The following is a 23,806-nucleotide window of genomic DNA, read 5'->3' as shown; positions in this document are numbered from 1 at the left end:
TAACAGATAAGAGAAAAATAAACCTATTCTATCTCGGATAGAAGGCAAGCAGCAGGCCGGAAGGTAAGAAAAGTGAGTCCCACTGGACAGGGCCAGGAGCTAACCTAACGCAGGAAAAAACTACCGAACCTATAAGGATTCCGGGAGGCAGATACGGAGTAGCTGGTAAAGACAAGGAAAAAACACCGCTTTCGTCTGGAGGAGTCTGAGTACCGGTCCTTGTCTGTGCAAAGTTTTCCTTTGAGATGTGCCGTCGCCGGTTTGGAGTAAACCGTGGATGTGTCCGGGGTCTTCATAAGAACTTTGCCCTTCAGGCCTGAGGTTTAGGGCCTTCACCCTTCCCACCATAGTCAGACGACCGTATACTGGTGTCCTCTTGAACACTATGGCAATGGTGTTTGTCTGGACACCTGCCTATCTCCATGTCACTGGTGCGCACTGGGTTTTCCTCAGTGATATTACCACAGGCCCATGGTCAAGGGGTTCGCTACCAATAGTGTAGGCCCGTCAGAAGGCATAGGCCCAGCAGGCCAAACGAATGGACACAGAAAGGTTAGCCAAGCAAATCGTCACAGACATAGCCGGCCCTTTAAGTAGGCACCGACATAGCAGGCTATTCAATGGGGCACAGACATAGCAGGCCAATCAACGGGGCACAGGCATAGCAGGCCGTGTATGGGCACGGGCATAGCAGGCCATTCTTATGGGCACAGACATAGCAGGCCAATCTTATGGGCACAGACACAGCAGGCCAATCTTATGGGCACAGACACAGCAGGCCATTCTTATGGGCACAGACACAGCAGGCCATTCTTATGGGCACAGACACAGCAGGCCAATCTTATGGGCACAGACATAGCAGGCCAATCTTATGGGCACAGACATAGCAGGCCAATCTTATGGGCACAGACATAGCAGGCCAATCTTATGGGCACAGACATAGCAGGCCACTCTTATGGGCACAGACATAGCAGGCCATTCTTATGGGCACAGACGTAGCAGGCCGTTCTTATGGGCACAGACGTAGCAGGCCGTTCTTATGGGCACAGACATAGCAGGCTGTTCTTATGGGCACAGACAAAGCAGGCCAATCAATGGGGCACAGACATAGCAGGCCAATCAATGGGGCACAGACATAGCAGGCCAATCAATGGGTTGTGTATTACCATAATATCATTATTAACACGTATTTATATAGCGCCCTCCAATTCCGTAGCGCTTTACGGTGGGTATTGAATGAGTAACGAGGACCTCTGAGTTCGGGTAGAGGTCCCTAAAAATTGTAGATCCTCAGGTCATCTTGTGACATAGGACTCTTAGACAAACAACCCTTTTAGACAGCGTAATGCCGTGTGAATAGCCTGAACCGAGACTGGCAGTCCCTAAATGCCCAGCAGGAAAATAGTGGTATTCCAGTAGTACCGGGTATAAGTGGAAATTGTTCCAGTTACCATCATGTCCATGAGTGTAAGATCCACTGAACAATACTCACCTGAAACTGTGAGTTGGTATGCCCATGTTCACACAGATCTGTTTAAAATTCTTATCATTATTATAGATTACCATCATCATGCCACCTGAAGGGTATTGTAACCATGGACACTGCAGAGCTAACGATAGCCAACTCAATGAATTCCCCTGAGAATCTGATAGAATTGTATAGTATCAGCGTAGACTGGGCTCCATGGACAGATAATACATACCAGAGTAGTCGCATCTGAGACCTCATAGCAGGACCGGAAGAAGTATATACTGAGAGGCACATGAATCCTAGAGCCAACTGACACCGTATACACCCTGTACGGAGTTTGTATAACAGAGTTCAGAAATATCTGTAACTCACAGCCATCTGTGACATACACGGACAGCAAGACTAGATCTAGATACACACCGTCAGTAAACACCCAGCAATCTGTGATATACACCGCAAACTCACAGAATCTGTGAAATACACATTGACAGTAAAAGACACAGAATCTGTGCAACATACAGTCAGCAAAAGACACAGAATCTGTGTAATGCACAGCCAGTAAAAGACACAGAATCTGTGTAATACACAGTCAGTAAAAGACACAGAATCTGTGTAATACACAGTCAGTAAAAGACACAGAATCTGTGTAATACACAGTCAGTAAAAGACACAGAATCTGTGTAATACACAGTCAGTAAAAGACACAGAATCTGTGTAATACACAGTCAGTAAAAGACACAGAATCTGTGTAATACACAGTCAGTAAAAGACACAGAATCTGTGTAATACACAGTCAGTAAAAGACACAGAATCTGTGTAGTACACAGTCAGCGAAAGATACAGAAACTGCAAAATATACACAGTTAGTAAAAGACACAGAATCTGTGAAATATACACAGTCAGTAATAGACACAGCAATCTCTGATATATATATATATATATAGGGAACACAGTGATCTGTGAAGAAAACTGCCATAAGCACCCACAGCAAGCTGTGCCATCTACCCTGTATAGAAAAAACCAGCAAACTGAGGAGAAAATCTGCCTAACGTGCACAGCAAGCTGGGACATATACCTTGTACTAGATATAGATGCACTGTCATAGGAAACAGTGATCCGCATGAGCTGTCCTCTCAGAGAGGAAGCTCCAGATGAAATCAGCCGGCGCAGACCGCATGGTAGCGCCAGCCGAGATCCGACCACCGTGGGTGGAGGAGGGGCCGCGAGCAGGAGCACCCTCCTCTACCTGGTCGGACACCCGCGGCTCTAGAGGGAGCTGATCGCGGAAGGAAGCCACGTGCTCGAGCGGGCCGGCCGCCGAGACACACATGAAGGAGCTCGGGGAGTCAGAGGAGGCAGCCAGACGGCTAGTCTCCTGACACCCCGAGCGCACATTGTAGCCAGCGCAATCATGCGGAACGCATGGTGTTAGAGGGTGGGGGGAGGGGAAGCAACAAAAGGGATCCCCAAGAACCACCACGTGAAGGGAAAAAATCCCCGGGGGTACAGGGGAAGGAGAGAATCAGGATAGTAAGCCCCAAACTGGAAGCCTGATAAAGGAAAGGCTGAACCCCATATAAATATAAAATATATAAAAAGAAAATAATATATAAAACATAACCAAAGTATATCTACAGTATGCATAAAAATAAATAAGAAATATAATATATACTAAATATAATGAATACATAACTAAATACAGTATACCTAAAATATAAATAATAAATAAAACAATACCATAAGAGAATGAATAAATAACTAAACACATAAAATATAAACAACAAATATAATATGATACCAAATATAAACCCTAAATAAGTCATATTAAATCCCAAAGCCACCCACAATAAGCAGGAGGCAGTGGTACTCTGACCTGTACTGTCTGCAGAGCAGCAAAGAAAGAGGAAATGAAGCGTGAGGAGGGGAGTTTTATAGTACCTAACTTTTTTCTGATTGGTTGTTTTTCTGTGCTGCTGTGGAGTTCTAGTAAAGAGAGACTTAAGCAAATACGAAGCCTCCTGTCATGTTATAAAATTGATGGTTACTGCAGAAGCTAGTACTGACACTCGTTTTGCTTGAGAGGACACTAGTTTCTTTTAGAAATGTTCTAAAGGCAAAAGCATTCTTTATCATTTGTGTGATTAAAGGTGGTGGTGTAAATACATAGAACATATAAAACATACCTGCCAGTTAAAGAGCGCTACTGAAGTCTTTTGAACAGTTCTGGCATTTTGATTATTTTAAGGTACTATGGAAAATATAATGTTTTCTTTCCCTAAAAGTGCACAGCTTAAATGATCTACACCCTTATAGACCGAGCTGGCCCTACAATTTAATATAATACAAAACAATACAGTTGGGACCATGGCGCCAAGCATAACTTTAAGCAGGGGGGAGGGGCTCCATATGGGAACCCCATTGTAGCAGAGCTTCAATACCTGGCATAAGTATCTCTGCTGAATCCTCTGAGCTGAAAAAAAGCGCAGTTGGTAAATAGCTCTATTCCCCACCCCCAGTAACTAGACTGCACATAGTTCTGGGAGTACAACTGATATTTATTCCACAGGCTTAGGCTCAGTATGGGGTCTCCATTCACATACAGGTAAGCCCGCCCAGGTGCCTCTGTTTCTGGGAGATGGTTCAGCCAAACGGCGTTTAAACTAATTATCTCCTGGACTCAGAAGGCACCACATACAAAATACCCCAAAACACTAAACAAGCAGGAACCCCAACATGTTGTATATCCCTGAATAGCTCTGATCCGAGTGCCCAAGATGGTACAATACTGTATCCATGGTGTGTAGCCAAATCCCACCAGGGTAAAGTTTTGACTGGCCACTACCAAAGTTGGATTCAAAAATAGTTTGTGGCTGGACAATTGTTAGGAACTGCACGCACAAAGGTGGCTCCCCCTGGCTCTCAGGAAGTGATTGGTCACATCAATCTACAGTACCTTCCCTCCAAATAGCGCTCCCCGGGCAGGTTGGGAAGTGGGGTAAAATAGGGGACAAAAGTGACCAGGGACTGGAGAGAAGAGTGTCGGTTAAAGTTCCAGGCGGTTGCGGCCAAGTGCTGCTGGGGCCATTCATGATTGTGGCCGAATGACTGCTAGGTTGGAGCATTTGGTAGAAGGAAAGATACAGAGCCAGGGTGATTAAAGTCCATTCAGGGAAAAAGTAGGAGAATAGAACCAGGTCCGCCACACGCATGCACACTAAATAAGCAGGGAAGTGTCTCCCCTTCTCACGATCTGTGTAGGAGTGCTGGCATTCAGCAGCACACCGTCAACTACAGGCAGCACAGAGGACATCAAGATCCACCCCTTCCCCTCCATGACAGATATAACAGCAGGGAGTGGGACACCAATCTGCGTGAGCAGAGCCAGCACTACCTTCACCTAGGGCACCAGCTCTGTGAGGGCGGCAGCTGACTGCCACTTTGGAAGGAGTGCGGGGAAGAAAAAGGGTGAGAGAGATGCATGGAAGGAGGAGTAGAGACATGGAAGGGTGGAAGAGGGACCTGAAATGAAGGGTGTAGACATGGTGCATTGGGTGCAATATCTAGAGCTTTGTAAATGCTGTGGGTGCAATCTAGTACCGTGGAAAGGGGCAGTAAGAGTGAAAAGATTCAGAGAACATGATGTGGAGTTAATAAAGGTAAGGGAAATCCGTTGGAAACTTATGTTTACATTTAAAATGACCATAGATCGGGTCAGCAAGGTAAAAAAATATATACTTTTTTGTGACGAGACCAACCTCGCCACATTGCATTGGAGGAGCCTGGTTGCCCGCCTGCTGCCTTTGGATTATGGACCGGCAGCTAAAGGGTTAATTTTACTGTGCAGAAGGATTTATTTCTCCCTTTCTGCACAGCCGTTCGGTAGATTCGATCTACTGAACAAAAACCCTGTTTGCAACCTCCCCAGAGCCGTGGGAAGCCGGCCGGCGCTGTTAATTGGCCACCCAGAAGCTGGAGTGTGCTGCCAATTTACCTCCTTGAAGGAAGCTGCGGTTAACCGCAGCTTAATTGCTTGTTACTGGGTGGCCGCTGTTACACTTAGCGGCCGCTAGGTGGCGGTGTTCTGGAGCTCCCCGGGCAGCCAGCGCTTTTCTGCCCGGCTTTCATCCACCAAAATCGGACACTTTTACGTGCAGGCACCGCTGAACCTCCAGCCCCTGGTTCTAATTCGTATGGATTAAACGAATGCATGCAAATTCGGTATTTTGTGTTGGAGGAATGTTTTAACCCAGATAGCCGTGCCATGGAGCATATTAGTGTAATTAAAGACTTTGGCTCCATGGCAATTAAACTGTATTCGTGTGGTCTGAGTGCCATTCACCTAATAATGTGCACTCAGACCTGAGCTATCTGGGGATATGTTACATGTCTGTGTTTTACGTATAAAATGTGTCTTTATGTATTTTAAAGTGATAGTCTGTCTTTGTGTCCCCACGTGTGTAATGGAGTTTTGCCTTTGTCCTGGGAGATAATTGAATTACTTCTCCAGAGCAGAGGGGAGGAAACCAGGATGCATTGTGGGGATGTTTTACTGCTGTATGTCCTGAAATGCTAAATGTCTGTCCATTGTTACAGTCTTCCATCTGGTCCCCTAGGGGAGTGTCCACCAGGTGGGAGACCTGCATAAATACAGGGGCAGGTAGCCCTCAATAAACAGACCACTGCTTGACCCTCAACACGGAGCCTTGTCTCGTTCTTGGGGGAATTCACTGTATGCTGGTAGGGACTGACTGCCAGGAGTGTAAGCCGCTTGGGAGCTTTTCCTGTTCGTCTGCTAGCAGCAATTCGTGAGGTTCCAGTGCGGGAGTTTGGAGTGCTACCTTATTCCCTTGTATGCAGTTCGGGAGTTTGGTGCATTCACCTATATCCAATTCGTGAGTTTTGGTGTTTCTACAGTAGCTGTGCCTGTCTGTGAAAAGGGGATTATCGCCTAAACGGATTTTAACCCCTTGTCTGCTGAAACGGTCCGTTACACTTTTGCCTAGGGTGGAAAAAAATATTGCACTAGCCCAGTCTGTGTGTTGTGTGTGTGTATCTGTGAGTGTGAATGTGCTTGTGTGCGTGCATGACTTCCATAATACTTGCACATTCAGAGCAACTTCATCACCCCATAATGCTCCTATTGGTCTCATATATTCTCTAGTATGTGCACAGAAATGCTGTTTGAGCACATGTTCTTTCTGACATTCCTTCCATAGTGCCATATGTGTTCGTAGAGTACTGTGAGGGTAAAATTGTATTCCATGATATTGTCTGGTTGTGCCAGGACAGCAAAGAGTACAGTGTATATATAATACTAAAATGAAAACTAAAATGATTTTTTTATTCATTTTAGGAAAACAAAAACTTAGCTATGGATTGTGCTATTGGGCTATGCAAACCTGTCTTACTTGGCAATGATACTTGACTATTAAAATATTCATTGCTTTTATTTTATAATTTATTTATTATTTTTTTTTGCAGATTCCTTTTTGAACTCACAACAATACCCAATTTCTCAGAGCGAGTATTTTGCATTCTTCAACATGCAACAATTTCAGAGAACATTAGCTCCATTCATCGCAAGCTTGAATTAATAAAGAAAGTGTGTGGGGTTAGTTTTTAATGCTTTGTTTGTAGCAGCCTTATCGTAAATCTATACATAATGTGTTTTCTATTTTGTGAATATGCAACAATCGCATTAAAATGTATCATATAACTTTATATACCAGGTTCAGAAATGTAAATTCATATCACAAGTATTCTGGGAGGGAAATAAGTACTGCAACTCTGTAAGTTAAAAGTGAATAGTCTAGTACAGTGATGGCAAACCTTTTTGAGCCAGAGTGCCCAAACTGCAATAAATGCCAACTTTTTTCCCCTCAAAGTGCCAACACGGCAAGTAAACCTTAATACTGAGGTTTAAGTTTAGAAAAAAAAAAAAAAACTCGCACAGTTGTCCAAACTAATTAACATATTTTGTTTTAAAAGAACACAACAACAGACAGTTCAATGAAACAAATTTTAAAGATGAAAGATACATAAAATCTTTATTCCCCTCCCCCTTGTGTGTCATAGATGCTGTTTGTTTTTGTGTCATGGATGTAGTGTGTAGTGAATGCAGTGTGTGGAAGTGGATGCAGTGTCTGTGTTCCTTTAGTGTGTGGAAGTGGATGCAGTGTCTGTGTTCCTTTAGTGTGTGTAGTGCATGCAGTATTTGTGTGGTGGATGCAGGGTGTCTAGTGGATGTAGTGTCTCTGTAGTGAATATAGTGTCTGTGTAGTGTATGTTATGTTGGATAAGTGAAGGGGGGGGGAGTGATCCAGTGGTATCACTCTCCTGTCTGCAGCTCAGCCTGGTGTGAGCTGCAGTCCACGTGGTTCGAGTGCTCGGAAGCTCCGGTCAGAGCGTTGCTGTCAGGGCCGGCCTTAGGCGCCCTGTGCGAAAAATCTTCACAGCGCCCCCTCCCCCGTCATCTATGTATGATGTAATGTTTGTGTTGTCTGTGTATGTGATGGGTGTGATGACTGTGTGTGATACACACTCACACACAATTACAGACATACATTCTTACACATACAGCCTTACACACATGCAGACAGACACACACACAGGCAGAAAGCCACACACATACACAGATGCAGACAGCTCCACAAACACACACACAGACAGACAGTCACTCACACACACAGGCAGACAATCATGCACACACACACACAGGCAGACAGTCAAACACACGCAGGCAGACAGTCAAACACACGCAGGCAGACAGTCAAACACACGCAGGCAGACAGTCAAACACACGCAGGCAGACAGTCAAACGCACGCAGGCAGACAGTCAAACGCACGCAGGCAGACAGTCAAACGCACGCAGGCAGGCAGTCAGACGCACGCAGGCAGGCAGTCAGACGCACGCAGGCAGGCAGTCAGACGCACGCAGGCAGGCAGTCAGACGCACGCAGGCAGGCAGTCAGACGCACGCAGGCAGGCAGTCAGACGCACGCAGGCAGGCAGTCAGACGCACGCAGGCAGGCAGTCAGACGCACGCAGGCAGGCAGTCAGACGCACGCAGGCAGGCAGTCAGACGCACGCAGGCAGGCAGTCAGACGCACGCACGCCCAGGCAGACAGTCAGACGCACGCAGGCAGACAGTCAGACGCACGCAGGCAGGCAGTCAGACGCACGCAGGCAGGCAGTCAGACGCACGCAGGCAGGCAGTCAGACGCACGCAGGCAGGCAGTCAGACGCACGCAGGCAGGCAGTCAGACGCACGCACGCCCAGGCAGACAGTCAGACGCACGCACGCCCAGGCAGACAGTCAGACGCACGCACGCCCAGGCAGACAGTCAGACGCACGCACGCCCAGGCAGACAGTCAGACGCACGCACGCCCAGGCAGACAGTCAGACGCACGCACGCCCAGGCAGACAGTCAGACGCACGCACGCCCAGGCAGACAGTCAGACGCACGCACGCCCAGGCAGACAGTCAGACGCACGCACGCCCAGGCAGACAGTCAGACGCACGCACGCCCAGGCAGACAGTCAGACGCACGCACGCCCAGGCAGACAGTCATACACACACACACACGCAGGCAGACTGTCATACACACACACACACGCAGGCAGACTGTCATACACACACACACACGCAGGCAGACTGTCATACACACACACACACGCAGGCAGACTGTCATACACACACACACACGCAGGCAGACTGTCATACACACACACACACGCAGGCAGACTGTCATACACACACACACGCAGGCAGACTGTCATACACACACACACACGCAGGCAGACTGTCATACACACACACACACGCAGGCAGACTGTCATACACACACACACACGCAGGCAGACTGTCATACACACACACACACGCAGGCAGACTGTCATACACACACGCAGGCAGACTGTCATACACACACACACACACACTGTCATACACACACACACACACACTGTCATACACACACACACACACACTGTCATACACACACACACACACTGTCATACACACACACACACACATACACACACAGACTGTCATACATACATACACACACACATACACACACAGACTGTCATACATACATACACACACACACATACACACACAGACTGTCATACATACATACACACACACACATACACACACAGACTGTCATACATACATACACACACACACATACACACACAGACTGTCATACATACATACACACACACACAGAATGTCATACATACATACACACACACACACACAGACACACAGAATGTCATACATACATACATACACACACAGACACACAGAATGTCATACATACATACATACACACACAGACACACAGAATGTCATACATACATACACACACACACACACAGAATGTCATACATACACACACACACACACACACACAGAATGTCATACATATATACACACACACACACACACACACACACACACAGAATGTCATACATATATACACACACACAGAATGTCATACATACATACACACACACACACAGAATGTCATACATACATACACACACACACACAGAATGTCATACATACATACACACACACACACACACAGAATGTCAAACATACATACACACACACACACACAGAATGTCATACATACATACACACACACACACACACAGAATGTCATACATACATACACACACACACACACACACACACAGAATGTCATACATACATACACACACACACACAGAATGTCATACATACATACACACACACACACACACACACAGACTGTCATACATACATACATACACACACAGACTGTCATACATACATACACACACACACACACACAGAATGTCATACATACATACATACACACACAGAATGTCATACATACATACATACACACACAGAATGTCATACATACATACATACACACACAGAATGTCATACATACATGCGCACACACACACACAGAATGACATACATACATGCGCACACACACACACACACAGAATGACATACATACATGCGCACACACACACACACAGAATGACATACATACATACGCACACACACATAGTTACCTCTGTTCATTGTGGAGGCAGACAGGCAGTGCAGCTCCTGGAGACTGTTGGGGAAGCAGGGACTCCTTCCTGCTCCCCCTGCAGCAGTTATCCAGCACATTTAGCTCTGCCCCCACTGTCAGTTTTACTCCGCCCCCGCTGTCAGCATTGCCCTGCCCCATCACATGGGATGTTCCTCCCCACAGCAATCTTTCTTTTTTTAATTCTGGCCGGCCATGGTGCCCAGTGCGGCCGCACAGCTCGCACACCCCTAAGGCCGGCCCTGGTTGCTGTGGTAACCAGTGGCAATGCTCTGGGAGCTCGCAAGACCTTCATCACATAGTCTGCAGCTCTGCACTCGGTAGAGCTGCAGACAGGAGGCTCTCTGTCATGGCAGACTGAGCAGAGGGGCCCCATATCCAGGGCAAGCCACCGGGCCCCCTCCTGGTGTTGGGACCTCGGTCACAGACAGAGGACCCGACATATCAGTCTACCTTAACAATTAGACAGCAGCATTTGCTGTGTGTAAATATTATATTATATATATCTATATAACAGAGGCAGCCCAGGCTCCTAAAGGCGAGAGTAGCAAAATTCCGCCCCTGTTAAAGTGCCGCCTGGAGCCGTGGCTCCAGTCTGTCCTGTGGACGGACCGGCCCTGATTATAGAGTATGCATATATAATTCTATATACTGGATCTCTTTGCTTCTTGTATAAAAAATAAGATACTGATTTACTACAACTTTTTAGTAGTACTGTACCAAAATAAGATCTTGAAGTCCCTTGGCGCGCTGGTCCTATTTTTTTTTTAATATATATGATGTGTATGTTGCCATATTCTGCTTGTGTTATTTATAGGTGCTCTAGCTGCTTTGTAGCGTTGTATTTGTGCGGCTGTTGTATTATATATGTTCATGTGTAGTTTGTGGTATTGTGTATGTAGAGGTCATATTGTGTGTTTTTTGGTGGGATGTGTGTGGGGCTGCTTATGGTATTGCATTCACATGGCTGCTTATGGGGTTGTGTGCATGTATGTGGATTGTCATTCATGTTGTGTTTGTGGGGACTGTGTGTGTGTTTCTGTGTTTGCCTCTTGTATTATTTGTATGTGATGAAGGCTTATTTTGCAGCTCTGTGTATATCTAGCAGTGTGTGTGGCTTCCCTATGGTTCAGTGGGGACCAGGCTTCGGTCAAGGGCAGGAGCCGTGATGGCTACTGCGGGCTGCTCTACTCCAGTGCGGAAGTGCTGGGAGGAAGTGATCTGAGATTATCTTTCACAACCTTCAACCACCGCATGGTTTGCACTAGCTTATATCTGAAGTCCCACTGGGACTCCTGATAGGCCACAGCCTGTTTGTTGGTGTCAGTCTTAAGTGCCATGCAAAGGCACCTTAAGTGTCAAGCATGGCACATGTGCCATAGATTGTTGATCACTGCTGTAGGCTATTCCTCAGTACCCAAGATACTTATCTTATCACAGGCGATGACAACTATGGGCTATGTTTTAGGACAGCATTTGCTGAGCAGGCGATAAGTAGCCCTATAATCCAAAAGTCAGCACTGTAATGATTCTAATCGTTTCAGGAAGTGTGAAGAGAGGCTGTGTGACAGCACAGAATTGCAGAGTGAGATTCTAGGGGTATAATCAATGCACCAAAATTACTTTATGAAGATAAAGAAGTTTGTGTGCTTAGACTCACCCTTTTAAAAGTATATGGTTCTCTAATTGTAGTGCGCTATTCAAATATAAATTCCGTATGTTGTTGTTTATGGTGGAGTTCTGTTTTTCATTTTAGGCATTACGAGAGGATCCTGCAGTACTACGTGTTTTGGGTTTAGTACTTGCTTTTGGAAACTACATGAATGGAGGAAATCGAACAAGAGGGCAAGCTGATGGTTTTGCACTTGATATTCTGCCAAAGTTAAAGGATGTAAAGAGCAACGTAAGAAACCTTTTGGGGGATTAAAATTGGTCTTTTTAAGTTTTTCACTAAATATAAACAGAACTCCTCTAGTATTTATTTTCATATACTTGCCTTGAAACAACAGCATCTTTTATTATTGGGCATCATCATGAGGTAGATTCAGTATAATTCAGATGACCTATTTTATATTTTTATATATTTATCCCCCATGTTTCATTTATTTATATATATATATATAATCATCTGAATATACTATATCACAATGTGACTTTTGGATCATCTGTCTACTCTTACCAACAATTCTAGAAAAAATACCATATGACAGCAGAAACGATTCCAGATACTAGGCCTTAGGCAGGTTACTGGTCAACCCCCTTCCCCCTCCCCGCTCCCCTTCTGCTACCCCCTCCTTTCCCGCCTCCCCTCATCTCCATTTTCCCCTCCCCTCCTCTCCCTTTGCCCCTCCCCTCCTCTCCCTTTGCCCCTCCCCTTCCCTCCCCCTCCTGCCCTCCCTCTCCCATTCCCCCCTCCCTTCTCCCTCCACTCTCCCCTTCCTCCTCCCATTCCCCCTCCCCTTCCTCCTCCCATTCCCCCCTCCCATCCCCCCTTCCTCCTTTGCCCCTCCCCTCTCCCCTTTCCCCTTCCCTATTTCCTCCCTTCCCTCTCTTTCCTCCCTTCCCTCTCTTTCCTCCCTTCCCTCTCTTTCCTCCCTTCCCTCTCTTCCCTCCCTTCCCTCTCTTCCCTCCCTTCCCTCTCTTCCCTCCCTTCCCTCTCTTTCCTCCCTTCCCTCTCTTTCCTCCCTTCCCTCTCTTTCCTCCCTTCCCTCTCTTTCCTCCCTTCCCTTTTCTTCTACACCTTAATTATCACATAGGGATGGTGAATGGGACCAAGCAAATTCATGGTTCCAAATCCCCCAGTCCTTTTGATCTGTGAACAAATTATATGATTTGGATTCTACTCTCTTGAGCATGTGAAGACCTGTAAGTGTAAGGTTAATGTGGGGGTTAATTTTAGTTTTCATGTATGAACTGTTTATCACCCTGCAAAATGTAAATGTTTGTATGTGATTTATTTGAGCTGGGTTATTACATTCTGTATTCACTTTAAGTTTTCAATAGTTTTATAGAACTAGTTGACTTTCCTCTACTATATCCATGTGTGAATATTGTAAAGTTGTTTTTTGTTTGCTTTGCAAATTATACAAAAGCATGCTAAGGCAAAAATATTTACCCCATCTTCATGATAGACAATTATTTTAAACCAATGCACGTACTCCCTAAATTATAGGGCATTTTCTTTATCCATTTTAGGATAACACACGGAATCTTCTTTCTTATATTGTTTCATACTATCTACGCCATTTTGATGAGGTAAGTGTTTCAATTTTGCATCAGATTGACTCCCATAGTGAATGCCCTTTATAGTGCATTTTAAAATTTTTGTATACACACATTATGAAATATGGTTGCTGTATTTATTTACAGTACTGTTCCTAGCCCATAAACCTACAGGAACATTTTAATTAAAGAAACCACAGACCCATATTTTATTTTTCCAGTGAAGGAGCAAAACGTAACTTACCTCTACTTTAGAAAATAAAAAATAATGGAAAAACTATAAGAAATCAACCATGTGTTTATCACCAAAAAGCATTTGTTAATATTTAGAAAAGTACAAATGCATGCAGCAAAAAATAAATAAAAGGTAACTGAAGGGTAAAATCATGGTTAAAAAAAAAGTCCCTCTCGTGTGATCTAAGTAGACAATGCCAAGCGCTGTAGGAGCACATATAATTGTACTCACTATATTTGCAAATAGGCATGAAAAAATAAATGCATGACCAAAATTAAGTGAGCTTGAGAATGAGGACAGCCACTAGAGCTGGAGTTAACCCTGGATAATAATTATTGCAATTTCTCAATTATTGCAGGGTTAAGGGACATTGCACCTTGACCACTTTAATGAGCTGAAGTGGTCTGGGTGTCTACAGTGTCCCTTTAAGGAGAAGACAAGGTACTTTATAATTAATGTTCTAAAAAGATATGGCTGGGTAAAGCTTAGAACAACAACTGCCATTATGCTTTGTCTACCTTTAGAATGGTAAAACAATCATGGACGTTGTGGTTCTACATTTGAAGTTAACTATTTGATCACCCCTGCTTTAGAAGCATTCTCGAGAGGTAGCATTTTCTAGAGATTTTGAAAGCACCACTTGGTGAGATGATGACTGCAGATACGGAGTGTGTCATCTATAAGCTCGTTTAAACAGGGCCCTCTTTAACCTATTGTTCCTGTAAGTTTTTGTAATTGTCTCATTTATTGTTAAATCTCCCCCTTTGATAATATTGTAAAGCGCTAAGGAATATTCTGGCGCTATATAAATACCAGTAATAATAGTTTCTTTGGCAAGGAATGTCATTCATTGGCACACTATCTAAAATTAAGAGGACATTCTATGGATTAAGCATAATTCATATGATCTTGTGTATTTACTTCTCCCCTTTAATCTATTTCTTAAGTATCCTTTCTGGAGTGAATTGCAGGTATTTAATGTTTTTGGCCATCAATGTATAATATATTGCCTTGGAAAGTGAAAACTTCACTTTAACAATTTAAGTACACTTTTTTTTTTTGTATAAACAAAAACATAGATACATGTCCATTGGGTGTCTATTGACCATAATCTGTGCATGCTTTAATTTAAGAATGCTGGCAAAGAAGAATGTGTCTTTACACTACCTGAACCACAAGATCTCTTTCAAGTATCGCAGATGAAGTTTGATGACTTCCAAAAGGATCTTCGCAAAATAAAGAAAGATCTACTTGGTATGTATTTATATCTCTTATAATGATACTTTTTCAAATCAGAATACATTATTGAATTAAATAAAACATTGCAACCTTATTCTTCCATTTTTATAAGACTCAAGAGATGTCTTAATGAGGATTCTCAGGGAGGGGAATGACCAATTGAAAGCAGAGCTCCGTGCATCCAATGTTCTTAATATTATTTTTGTCACAAACCATAATTTTTTTTTTTTTTTTTTGCAGTGCAGAGATTTATACTTAAAGGACCACTATAGGCACCCAGACCACTTCAGCTTAATGAAGTGGTCTGGGTGCCTGGTCCAGCTAGGATTAACCCTTTTTTCTCTAAACATGGCAATTTCAGAGAAACTGCTGTGTTTATAATAGGGTTAATCCAGCCTCTACTGGCTGTCTCATTGACAGCCGCTAGAGGCGCTTGCGTGCTTCTCACTGTGAAAATCACAGTGAAAAGACGCCAGCGTCCATAGGAAAGCATTGTAAATGCTTTCCTATGAGACTGGCTGAATGCGCGCACGGCTCCTGCCGCGCATGCGCATTCAGCCGAGGAGAGGAGGAGGAGGAGGAGAGCTCCCCACCAGGCGCTGGAGAAAGAGGTAAGTTTAACCCCTTCCTCTCCATCCAGCCCGGCGGGAGGGGGACCCTGAGGGTGGGGGGCACCCTCAGGGCAATATAGTGCCAGGAAAACAAGTTTGTTTTCCTGGCACTATAGTGGTCTTTTAAGCTTAAAGTGACATATCAGCAAGATTATAATAAACAAGAGAATTGTTGAGGACAATGCCTTACATGTCAATAATATGAACTTTTTGGTTTTTAAAACATGATAATTCTATCGTGTACATCAGATTATATGCAAGATGCGCTAATAAAAGAAGTGTGCTAGACTAGCTGACAACACGGAATAGAGTACACAAGGTAAGGCCCACTAAGCGAGTTTACTGTAAGATTTAATGCTTAGTTATTAAACTAGTGGGAAATAAAAATAAAATAACTGAACTATGGATATACATGGCTAGGATAACATGAAGAAATTGCCACTGGATGATGTTATTAGGCTACAACATAGCATGCAAGGAAACTGATGAGTATCACAATCCCACCACAACATTAAGAGAAGCAAGGTAAACTTGGAATGGCAACTAGAGACTAAGCAGGTGTGCTAGGCCTAGGTAAAAGGCTTTGATTTATGAGGAAGAAATTGTCACCCGGCTCCCATAGTCGTCAAACGAAAGGAGGCAAGCAGGCATTTCGTTTGGACTCCAAGACAAGTGACCCCTTCTGTCCCATGCTGCGGTGAGGGCGAACTGCATCTCCTGACCCATTCCGGTGAGCTCAAAGTCCACATCCTTCCCTTACTGGGGAGAGCTGTAAGACCTGTTGTATTGTAGCTGTTCAACGCCTGCCTTCTTCTGCCGGTATGTTTTGTGTCTAATGGTCCGGCCAGTGTTGCAGGATGCAGACTTCTGAGTAACCTTTGCGCCCGACAGGTTCCCCCTAGTACTCCGCCGCTCTTTTTCCTGGGCAGGTTGAGGCATTGCCGCTGCTGCTCTCACCTCGATTGCTGTCCAGAAGCGAGTGAATATTTCTTCTAGGCATAGGATGGCTTGCTCAATGTGGTTCGGCTGAAAGCCATGGATCCACTGCACCTCTGAGGCATTGAAATTAGACATCTCGTGAAGTGTGGCTGCTGCTGACCAGGCATTAGGCATTTGGAGTCGGAGCAGTTAGGCAGGTCAGTCCAATGGGGACCAGGATAACGCCCACCAGTCCAAGGGGAGACGGGGGGAGATTAGGAGATTTGTCATGTTGTACAGGGTGAGTGGCGTGAGGAAGTTGGCCGCACTTCCCCAACTCAATCGTTAGTAGGCCACAAACTGCTGCCGCGGTTCCCGGTTGCTGGGGGTCTTGAGAGAGGCCTCAAAAGATTCAGTGGGCAGCCTCCTTGAAGCCCCCAGCTCAGTAACCCAAGATATCCCTTGGGAATCCGCACTGATGGCAGAAGCTCATACAAAGCATGTCTGGCTAGCTCAAGAGTCAAGCTCCGCCCCCCAGCACTTTTTTGACATGCATTTGAAGTGCTTTAGGATTCTGTGCAGTCCCTTTAAAGTTATAGTTATTTTGGAGCTCAGTGAGCCATTTTAACCAATCTGCTGTGCACATGTTCTTGGTTATTCATGACAGTCATTCATTCCGTTAATTGCTCTCTGTGTGATATCACTGAGAAGAAGAAAATGCCATCCATGTGAATTGACACATAGGTCCTCTTGCTGGCCTTCATGGAGGCTAGAAATATAATGATAATAGTTTGCAATATTGTTTATTTGATTGTTTTGTTTTTTCTTCAAAATAAATGTTTTCTGTGTTCACTTTTCTAATTAGCCTGTGAGACAGAAGCAGCAAAAGTTTACCAGAAATCACTAGAAGAACACCTTCAACCATTCAGAGAGAACATGGAAGAGTTCCTTGTCAAAGGTACGCCATTAAATCTTATAAAAATATCTCTGTTCCGGATCCCAAAATGCTAAGCTTTATATTTAGTATACAAATTTACGGAATACAGCTAAACTCTATAGAGAGAGATACATAGCATAGTGTAATACAGCAAAACTGTGCAGCTCAGTGCTAATTAATTATTGCAATCACAAATCGTAGCCGTACATCATTGCATATATGTACCTTCCCCAATATTTGGGGAGCTAGTGCAGATAGCCCACCCAAACATCCATGTTCTGCCTCTAGGAGGGCTCTCTTCAATACTGCTTCAAAATAGGAACTCTGTTAGTTTAGCTATGTATGGGGAAAAGTATGTATTAAAAACAAATATAAAACTAATGGTTCAACACCTCTATGTGCATTATTTGCATCTGAGTAGGCAATATTTTACTATTATTTTTATTTTTTTATAAATTTGTATACATTTTTTTTTAAATGCAGCCAAAGTGGAACATGAAGATTCAGAAGCTTTTTTGACAGAGGTCCATTCAAGGTATGTACAATACAACATTATTGCTTGTTGCCAGTATTGCAGACTAAATAAGAGGGGCAATAACCCTTTTTATATCACTGTCTAGTTAAATGGTGCACTAAATATTAAACTTTTTTGTGGCGTTTTTTGTTTATTTTTGTTTTGTTAGGTGGTTTATTTGGGGTTGGAATTGAGGTGGGGGGATACATTGTTAATATGAAATCTGTTTCTGTAACCTTTCTAGTACAGAAATTTTACGTGACTTTTTATTTAGATATAATTCAACATTTACCTTTTTCCAGTAGACATAGCTGTTTTTATTTTAAATTATGCATATGTAATAATTATTTGGTTGATTTTCATTTTTTTCTGCATTTGATCACAATTCATCACTCATAAATTAAAGTAAATTAATCAAGTACTTTGCAGGAACTGCCACATAGTATAAATGCTGCACATAACAAATAGGTTAACATGAATATATTATGAAGAACCTGCAAAGTTATATTAACACTATCGTGTAATCAAGAAAAACAAAAAGATACTGTACACTATATTAGGTCTTTCACTTATTTGTATACCCATGTATGGAATATTTAAATGAAACAAGGATTACAATATGTATGCTTTTTCAGGTTTCTCGAAACTGCGGCATATTTCTGTGTGAAGCCAAAACTTGGAGACAAAGAAGTATCTCCACATTCATTCTTCAGTATTTGGCATGAGTTCAGCACAGATTTCAAAGATTGTTGGAAAAAAGAAAATAGGGTCATATTGCAAGAAAGGTAATCATTGTGATGAGTATTTGTATTCTAAAAACACACAAACCTTGTTCAATAGCATTGTTCTGTAAAAGGTAACTAATATGTAAATGTTAATTTACACCTAAGTTTTGGTGGAATGAAAATTCAATTTTGAATGTATTTTTTTGAGCTATAAATGGTGTCTGATATGTTAGTTCTCTATATTTGCGTGTTTTATTTGTTCATCATCAGTTTCTTTGCCATCAACGTTTTTACTCTTTTAATCAGGCCAGTCATGTATTAAGTAGCCTGCTGGAGGATCACACCCTTGATATCCAAAAAATTTTCCGTATGAAAAATAAAAGTGAAAAAAGACAGGATGCAAGCAAATTTTAGGTCAGTCAGTTGTTGTGGCAAAGTCGTCCCTTTTCTTATCCACCAAGATCAGGTGTGTGCAAAAATAGTTAATTAACCACACCCCCAGCTCTTTGTTCTTTCCATAGATGCTAAATGGGATTTAACACAGTGATTTGGTCCCGCCTGAGAGGGGGTCCTTGCACAGATCAGATTGGGACCCATATGTTTTTGAGGATTATGGCATCAATTTTACCCAAATCGTTTTGCTTAAGGTTTTGCCAACGGTGGCTTTTCACAACACCTCTTAATAGACAACAGTAACTGCAAGGGATATACTCAATTTTTTTTTTTTTTTTTTTACTTACTCTAAGAAATGTTCTTAAAGGACCACTATAGGCACCCAGACCACTTCAGCTCAAGTGGTCTGGGTGCCAGGTCCCTCTAGGGTTAGCCCTGCCTGCTGTAAACATAGCAGTTTCAGAGAAACTGCTATGTTTACATATGGGTTAATCCAGCCTCTAGTGGCTGTCTCATTGACAGCTGCTAGAGGCGCTTCCGTGCTTCTCACTGAGATTTTCAGAGTGAGAAGACACCAGCGTCCATAGGAAAGCATTGAGAATGCTTTCCTATGGACTGACTGCGCGTGTGGCTCTTGCCGCGCATGCGCATTCAGGTGATGACGTCCGAAGGAGGAGGAGAGTCCCCAGCGCCAAGGGAGCCCGGCGCTGGAGAAAAGTAAGAATTTAACCCCTTCCTCTCCCTTCAGCCTGGCTGGAGGGGGACCATAAGGGTGGGGGAGACCTATTAACACTATAGTGCCAGGAAAACAAGTTTGTTTTCCTGGCACTATAGTGGTCCTTTAATGCAATGTTGTTTTGGACCAATTCAAAAATATGGTTATTGAATACCCAGATGATCAGTAAATTGCCATCACAAAAGCCAAAGCAGGTTCACAAATTTTTACCATTTTGTATGACTTTTACATGAGCTAAGTTTAAAATTAACTACTCTGAAGAAATTAAAGGTAAAGGATTTCAAATTTAGAGGAATTTGTACCATACATAATCCAGAAAGTAACATATTCCAGACTCAACCAAGAGATTTATTGTCTATATATGTTATATAATTAATATAATAAAATATTAGAAATAACACATATAATAAAAAGAAAAAAGAGAAAATAACAAGCCCCAAATTATCTAAAACATAACTTTGATTTAAATGTTATTTAAAAAGTCAATAACATTGGGGGGCGGGGCCAGACCGCCATGCTGAACAGTCGCAGGAGATAGCAGGTCCTGCAATCTTTCACCTTTTAAGCCCATAAACACTGACTTTGTTCCTACCTGACGACTGGCGGCTGTTGCCCATTGCATTGAGGCATGCTGGTTCTGAGGCGAGTCTTGCAAATTGTGTTCTAGTACCTTGGAGGGGTGATCCTCTTCGTCCGAGATGAGGACTACTCGGGCGGTGCGTGGTGTAGATGCCCACTGCCCTGCTATCCTGCCTAACAGTGGCAAGCCAGAAGAACGAGGCTTTGTGGAACTGGTTCCCCCCCTCTGCACCGTTGGGGGTGATCCCGGTCCTCACCCTGTGGCCCCTATTAATATGGAGAAGGCGGGACTCCCAAGATACAGCCACGTTGACCCAAAGCTCAGGGACCATATCTAAAATGGTGGAGGCCGCGTGTCGAGCTGCCTGTGCCATGGGGAAGACCGACACTCCCTCTTTACTCAAATCAATCTTTGCAGATTCCTGACATGGGTTGGCCCGATACCTGTGGAAGCCTGCTAAGCAGAAACAACATAAATCCCTAGTTGGGCACTTACCACACACGGTCCAACACAGAGCCCGGGTTCCGGTCCTGGAAGATATGGTGAAGGAGCCGGAGACGCAACAAGCCGGCGCATGCAGCACTGAAACAACAAACTGATATTTACGCAAGAAGACGGGTCCCAGCATGATTTATTGCTCATGCTTCCTGGCTTCGGCTGCTGTACCTCCTTGAGTCCTGCAAAGCTTACAGAGAGCCAAATTGCAGCGGGCCTACGCTAAACCCCTGGAGGGTATCGGTGGAGCCAACACTCATTCGGACGCTATGATTACCACACAGATGCCTCACTTATGCTGACCTTGCGTAATGCCTAACCCTGTTTAATGCTTCTATTCTATGCCAACTCTCCTAACAGTACCTGTAAGGTTCTTAACTCTGCCTTGAGTCTCACTATACCACTGTTTAACTATTTACTGTGGGGGTCTCTTGGGTGAACTCACTCTTAATTGTTATATCAGCAACACAGCTCATTAGAAGTAACAAGTTTTGACCCACTAATATCTCTTAGAGCTAAAAACTTTCAATCCATCCTAACTTGTTACTTTATGTTCTCTTTATCATTTATTTTGATTACATTATTATTACATTATTGGGCTTGTTATAGTTCTTACTCGCACAGCAAAAATAAAGATTTTTTTTGTAATTTTTTTTTTTTTGATAGTTTGTGTCCACTGCTCTTGTGGATAGACTACCATTTGGGCAGATCCCTGATAGTTAGTTTGACAGTTTCTATTTACACTATATTTATTACTATATGGATGATTATCTGTGGTTCTAAGGATTTCTAGAAGGAGGCTCAGTATCAAAGTTCTTACATTTATTTTTGCTGCCAGGAATTTATTTAACGAACTTCATACAGAGACTTATCCTTAGGCTAGGACTTGCACACATAGGTTATCATTTGATCCGTGTTAGATACAAGTCTAGACTTTTAAATTGATGTTATTGACTTTTTAATAAGATTTAAATAAAAGTTGTTTTCGATAATTTTTCGTCTGGTTCTTTTCTCTTTCTGTTATATGCGTTGTTTATATCTTTATCCCATATACACTTTACCAAAAAGCAGGTTACAAGTGTTCTCACCTTTTTAGTAGAACTCTACATTGAAGCTTGCACAGGTATACTTGCAAAGACAGAATATTCAAGGATATACCGGTAATCTTTCAATGTAGGGTAATAACTGCTTGATTCAAGGATAAATCTGACTGCCATTCTGGGGTCAAGAAGGAATTTTTTGTCCTAGCTTGTTGCAAAATTGTGCTTCAAACTGGGTTTTTTTTTTTTGTTTTTTTTTTGGATCAACAGCAAAAAACAGGTGTGAGGAAGGCTGAACTTGATGGACGCAAGTCTCTTTTCAGCTATCTAACTATGTAACTATGTATGCATTGTTTTGCTCCAAAGTTCTGGAGATGTTAGAAGTCCCTTGACTCCCTTTGTTGCATTTATTATTTATTTATTATTTTAATTGGTGACACTTCTTTATGACATAACACTGCTCCTTCACCCTATTTCTCTAATTCCAAATAAATATCATTTCATACTAGTTTCCCTCTCTTCTTCTTTTAATCCCTCTCATTTATGTATTTTTTTTGTTTCTTCCACACTTTTTTTTTTTGTAGTGAATCCCATAATTTACCACTCGTGCATTATTTGCACCAAACTGTCTAGCATGCAGAGGTTATGTATCTACTCACTATTATGGGATCATTATAATGCCCATTGATTCCTTGTTTTTACTTTTATTGTTGAAAACCTTTCACTACAAACACATTTGTAAAAGTAAACCTTAAAGAAATGTTTTCCAGAAACGTAATTTTTTTAAAAAAAAATCTTTTTATTAAATTTTATTTCGTTTTTTGTGACGTTAATGTCATGATTTGTAAATGTCAATTCGTAGGTTAAGAGAGGCGGAAGAAGTCTACAAACAGAAAAGAGAAAAGGCATTGATTATTGTGAAGCCAAAACAGGAGTCTGGAATTGTAAGTACTGCAGTTTAACTTGTTGTAGCTTATATACAGGTCGGTGTTACTGGGGGAACCAGCCCTGGCCAATCACCTTGGAAGAATTCATCCCTGCTGACATCTGCAATTTTGTCCAATCCTATGCTTCGCATAAAGATTAGAGACATGCATGCATGGCAAAACGCTGCACACCTCCAAACAAATTTCGCTATGAGGAGGATGCATCTCTAGTGGCTGTCAAGATGGCCATTAGCTATATATTTCATTCAGCAATGTAAAGTTTGTACTTTCTAAAAAAAAATTTACTTGCCGGGTTTAAACTACAGGGAATTTGCACCCAGACAACTTCACTTCACTCTAGTGGGCCTTTAACCCTTTAAGGACGAGTGACGGACGAGGTCCGTCACTCAGGGGAAACCCTTAATGACGAGTGACGGACCTAGTCTGTCACGCGGTAAAATTAACCCCAGATCGCCACAATCGCGGCGATCGCGGGGTTAATGGTGCTCCGGTCTGCCTCTGTATTAGAGGCAGACCGGGAGCACCGACTTGCGCTGTCCCAGCACATGTGCCCGCTCTGACAGCATGTCAGAGCGAGCACATGTGCTTAGTATACTCACCTCCGCCTCCCTGCACTTCCGGGTTCACTGTGAAGTGCAGGGA

General features: G+C 43.2%; 1 protein-coding gene across 1 annotated transcript in view; it reads left to right on the top strand.

Annotated features, from left to right (window-relative positions):
* The window catches only part of FMN2 (formin 2), a 172,773-nt gene that overhangs the window by 133,056 nt on the left and 15,911 nt on the right, over positions 1-23,806 (top strand). The window contains exons 9-16 of the mRNA XM_063443374.1: positions 6,953-7,082; positions 12,329-12,475; positions 13,768-13,827; positions 15,163-15,283; positions 17,663-17,755; positions 18,218-18,269; positions 18,884-19,033; positions 23,080-23,161. Of these exons, the coding sequence (XP_063299444.1) occupies positions 6,953-7,082; positions 12,329-12,475; positions 13,768-13,827; positions 15,163-15,283; positions 17,663-17,755; positions 18,218-18,269; positions 18,884-19,033; positions 23,080-23,161 (835 nt within the window). The remainder of the gene's footprint in view (positions 1-6,952; positions 7,083-12,328; positions 12,476-13,767; positions 13,828-15,162; positions 15,284-17,662; positions 17,756-18,217; positions 18,270-18,883; positions 19,034-23,079; positions 23,162-23,806) is intronic.

This window comes from Pelobates fuscus, chromosome 2 (assembly GCF_036172605.1).
Source record: "Pelobates fuscus isolate aPelFus1 chromosome 2, aPelFus1.pri, whole genome shotgun sequence".
NCBI classification, from domain to species: domain Eukaryota; kingdom Metazoa; phylum Chordata; class Amphibia; order Anura; family Pelobatidae; genus Pelobates; species Pelobates fuscus.
This window is presented reverse-complemented; position numbering and strand designations above follow the sequence as displayed.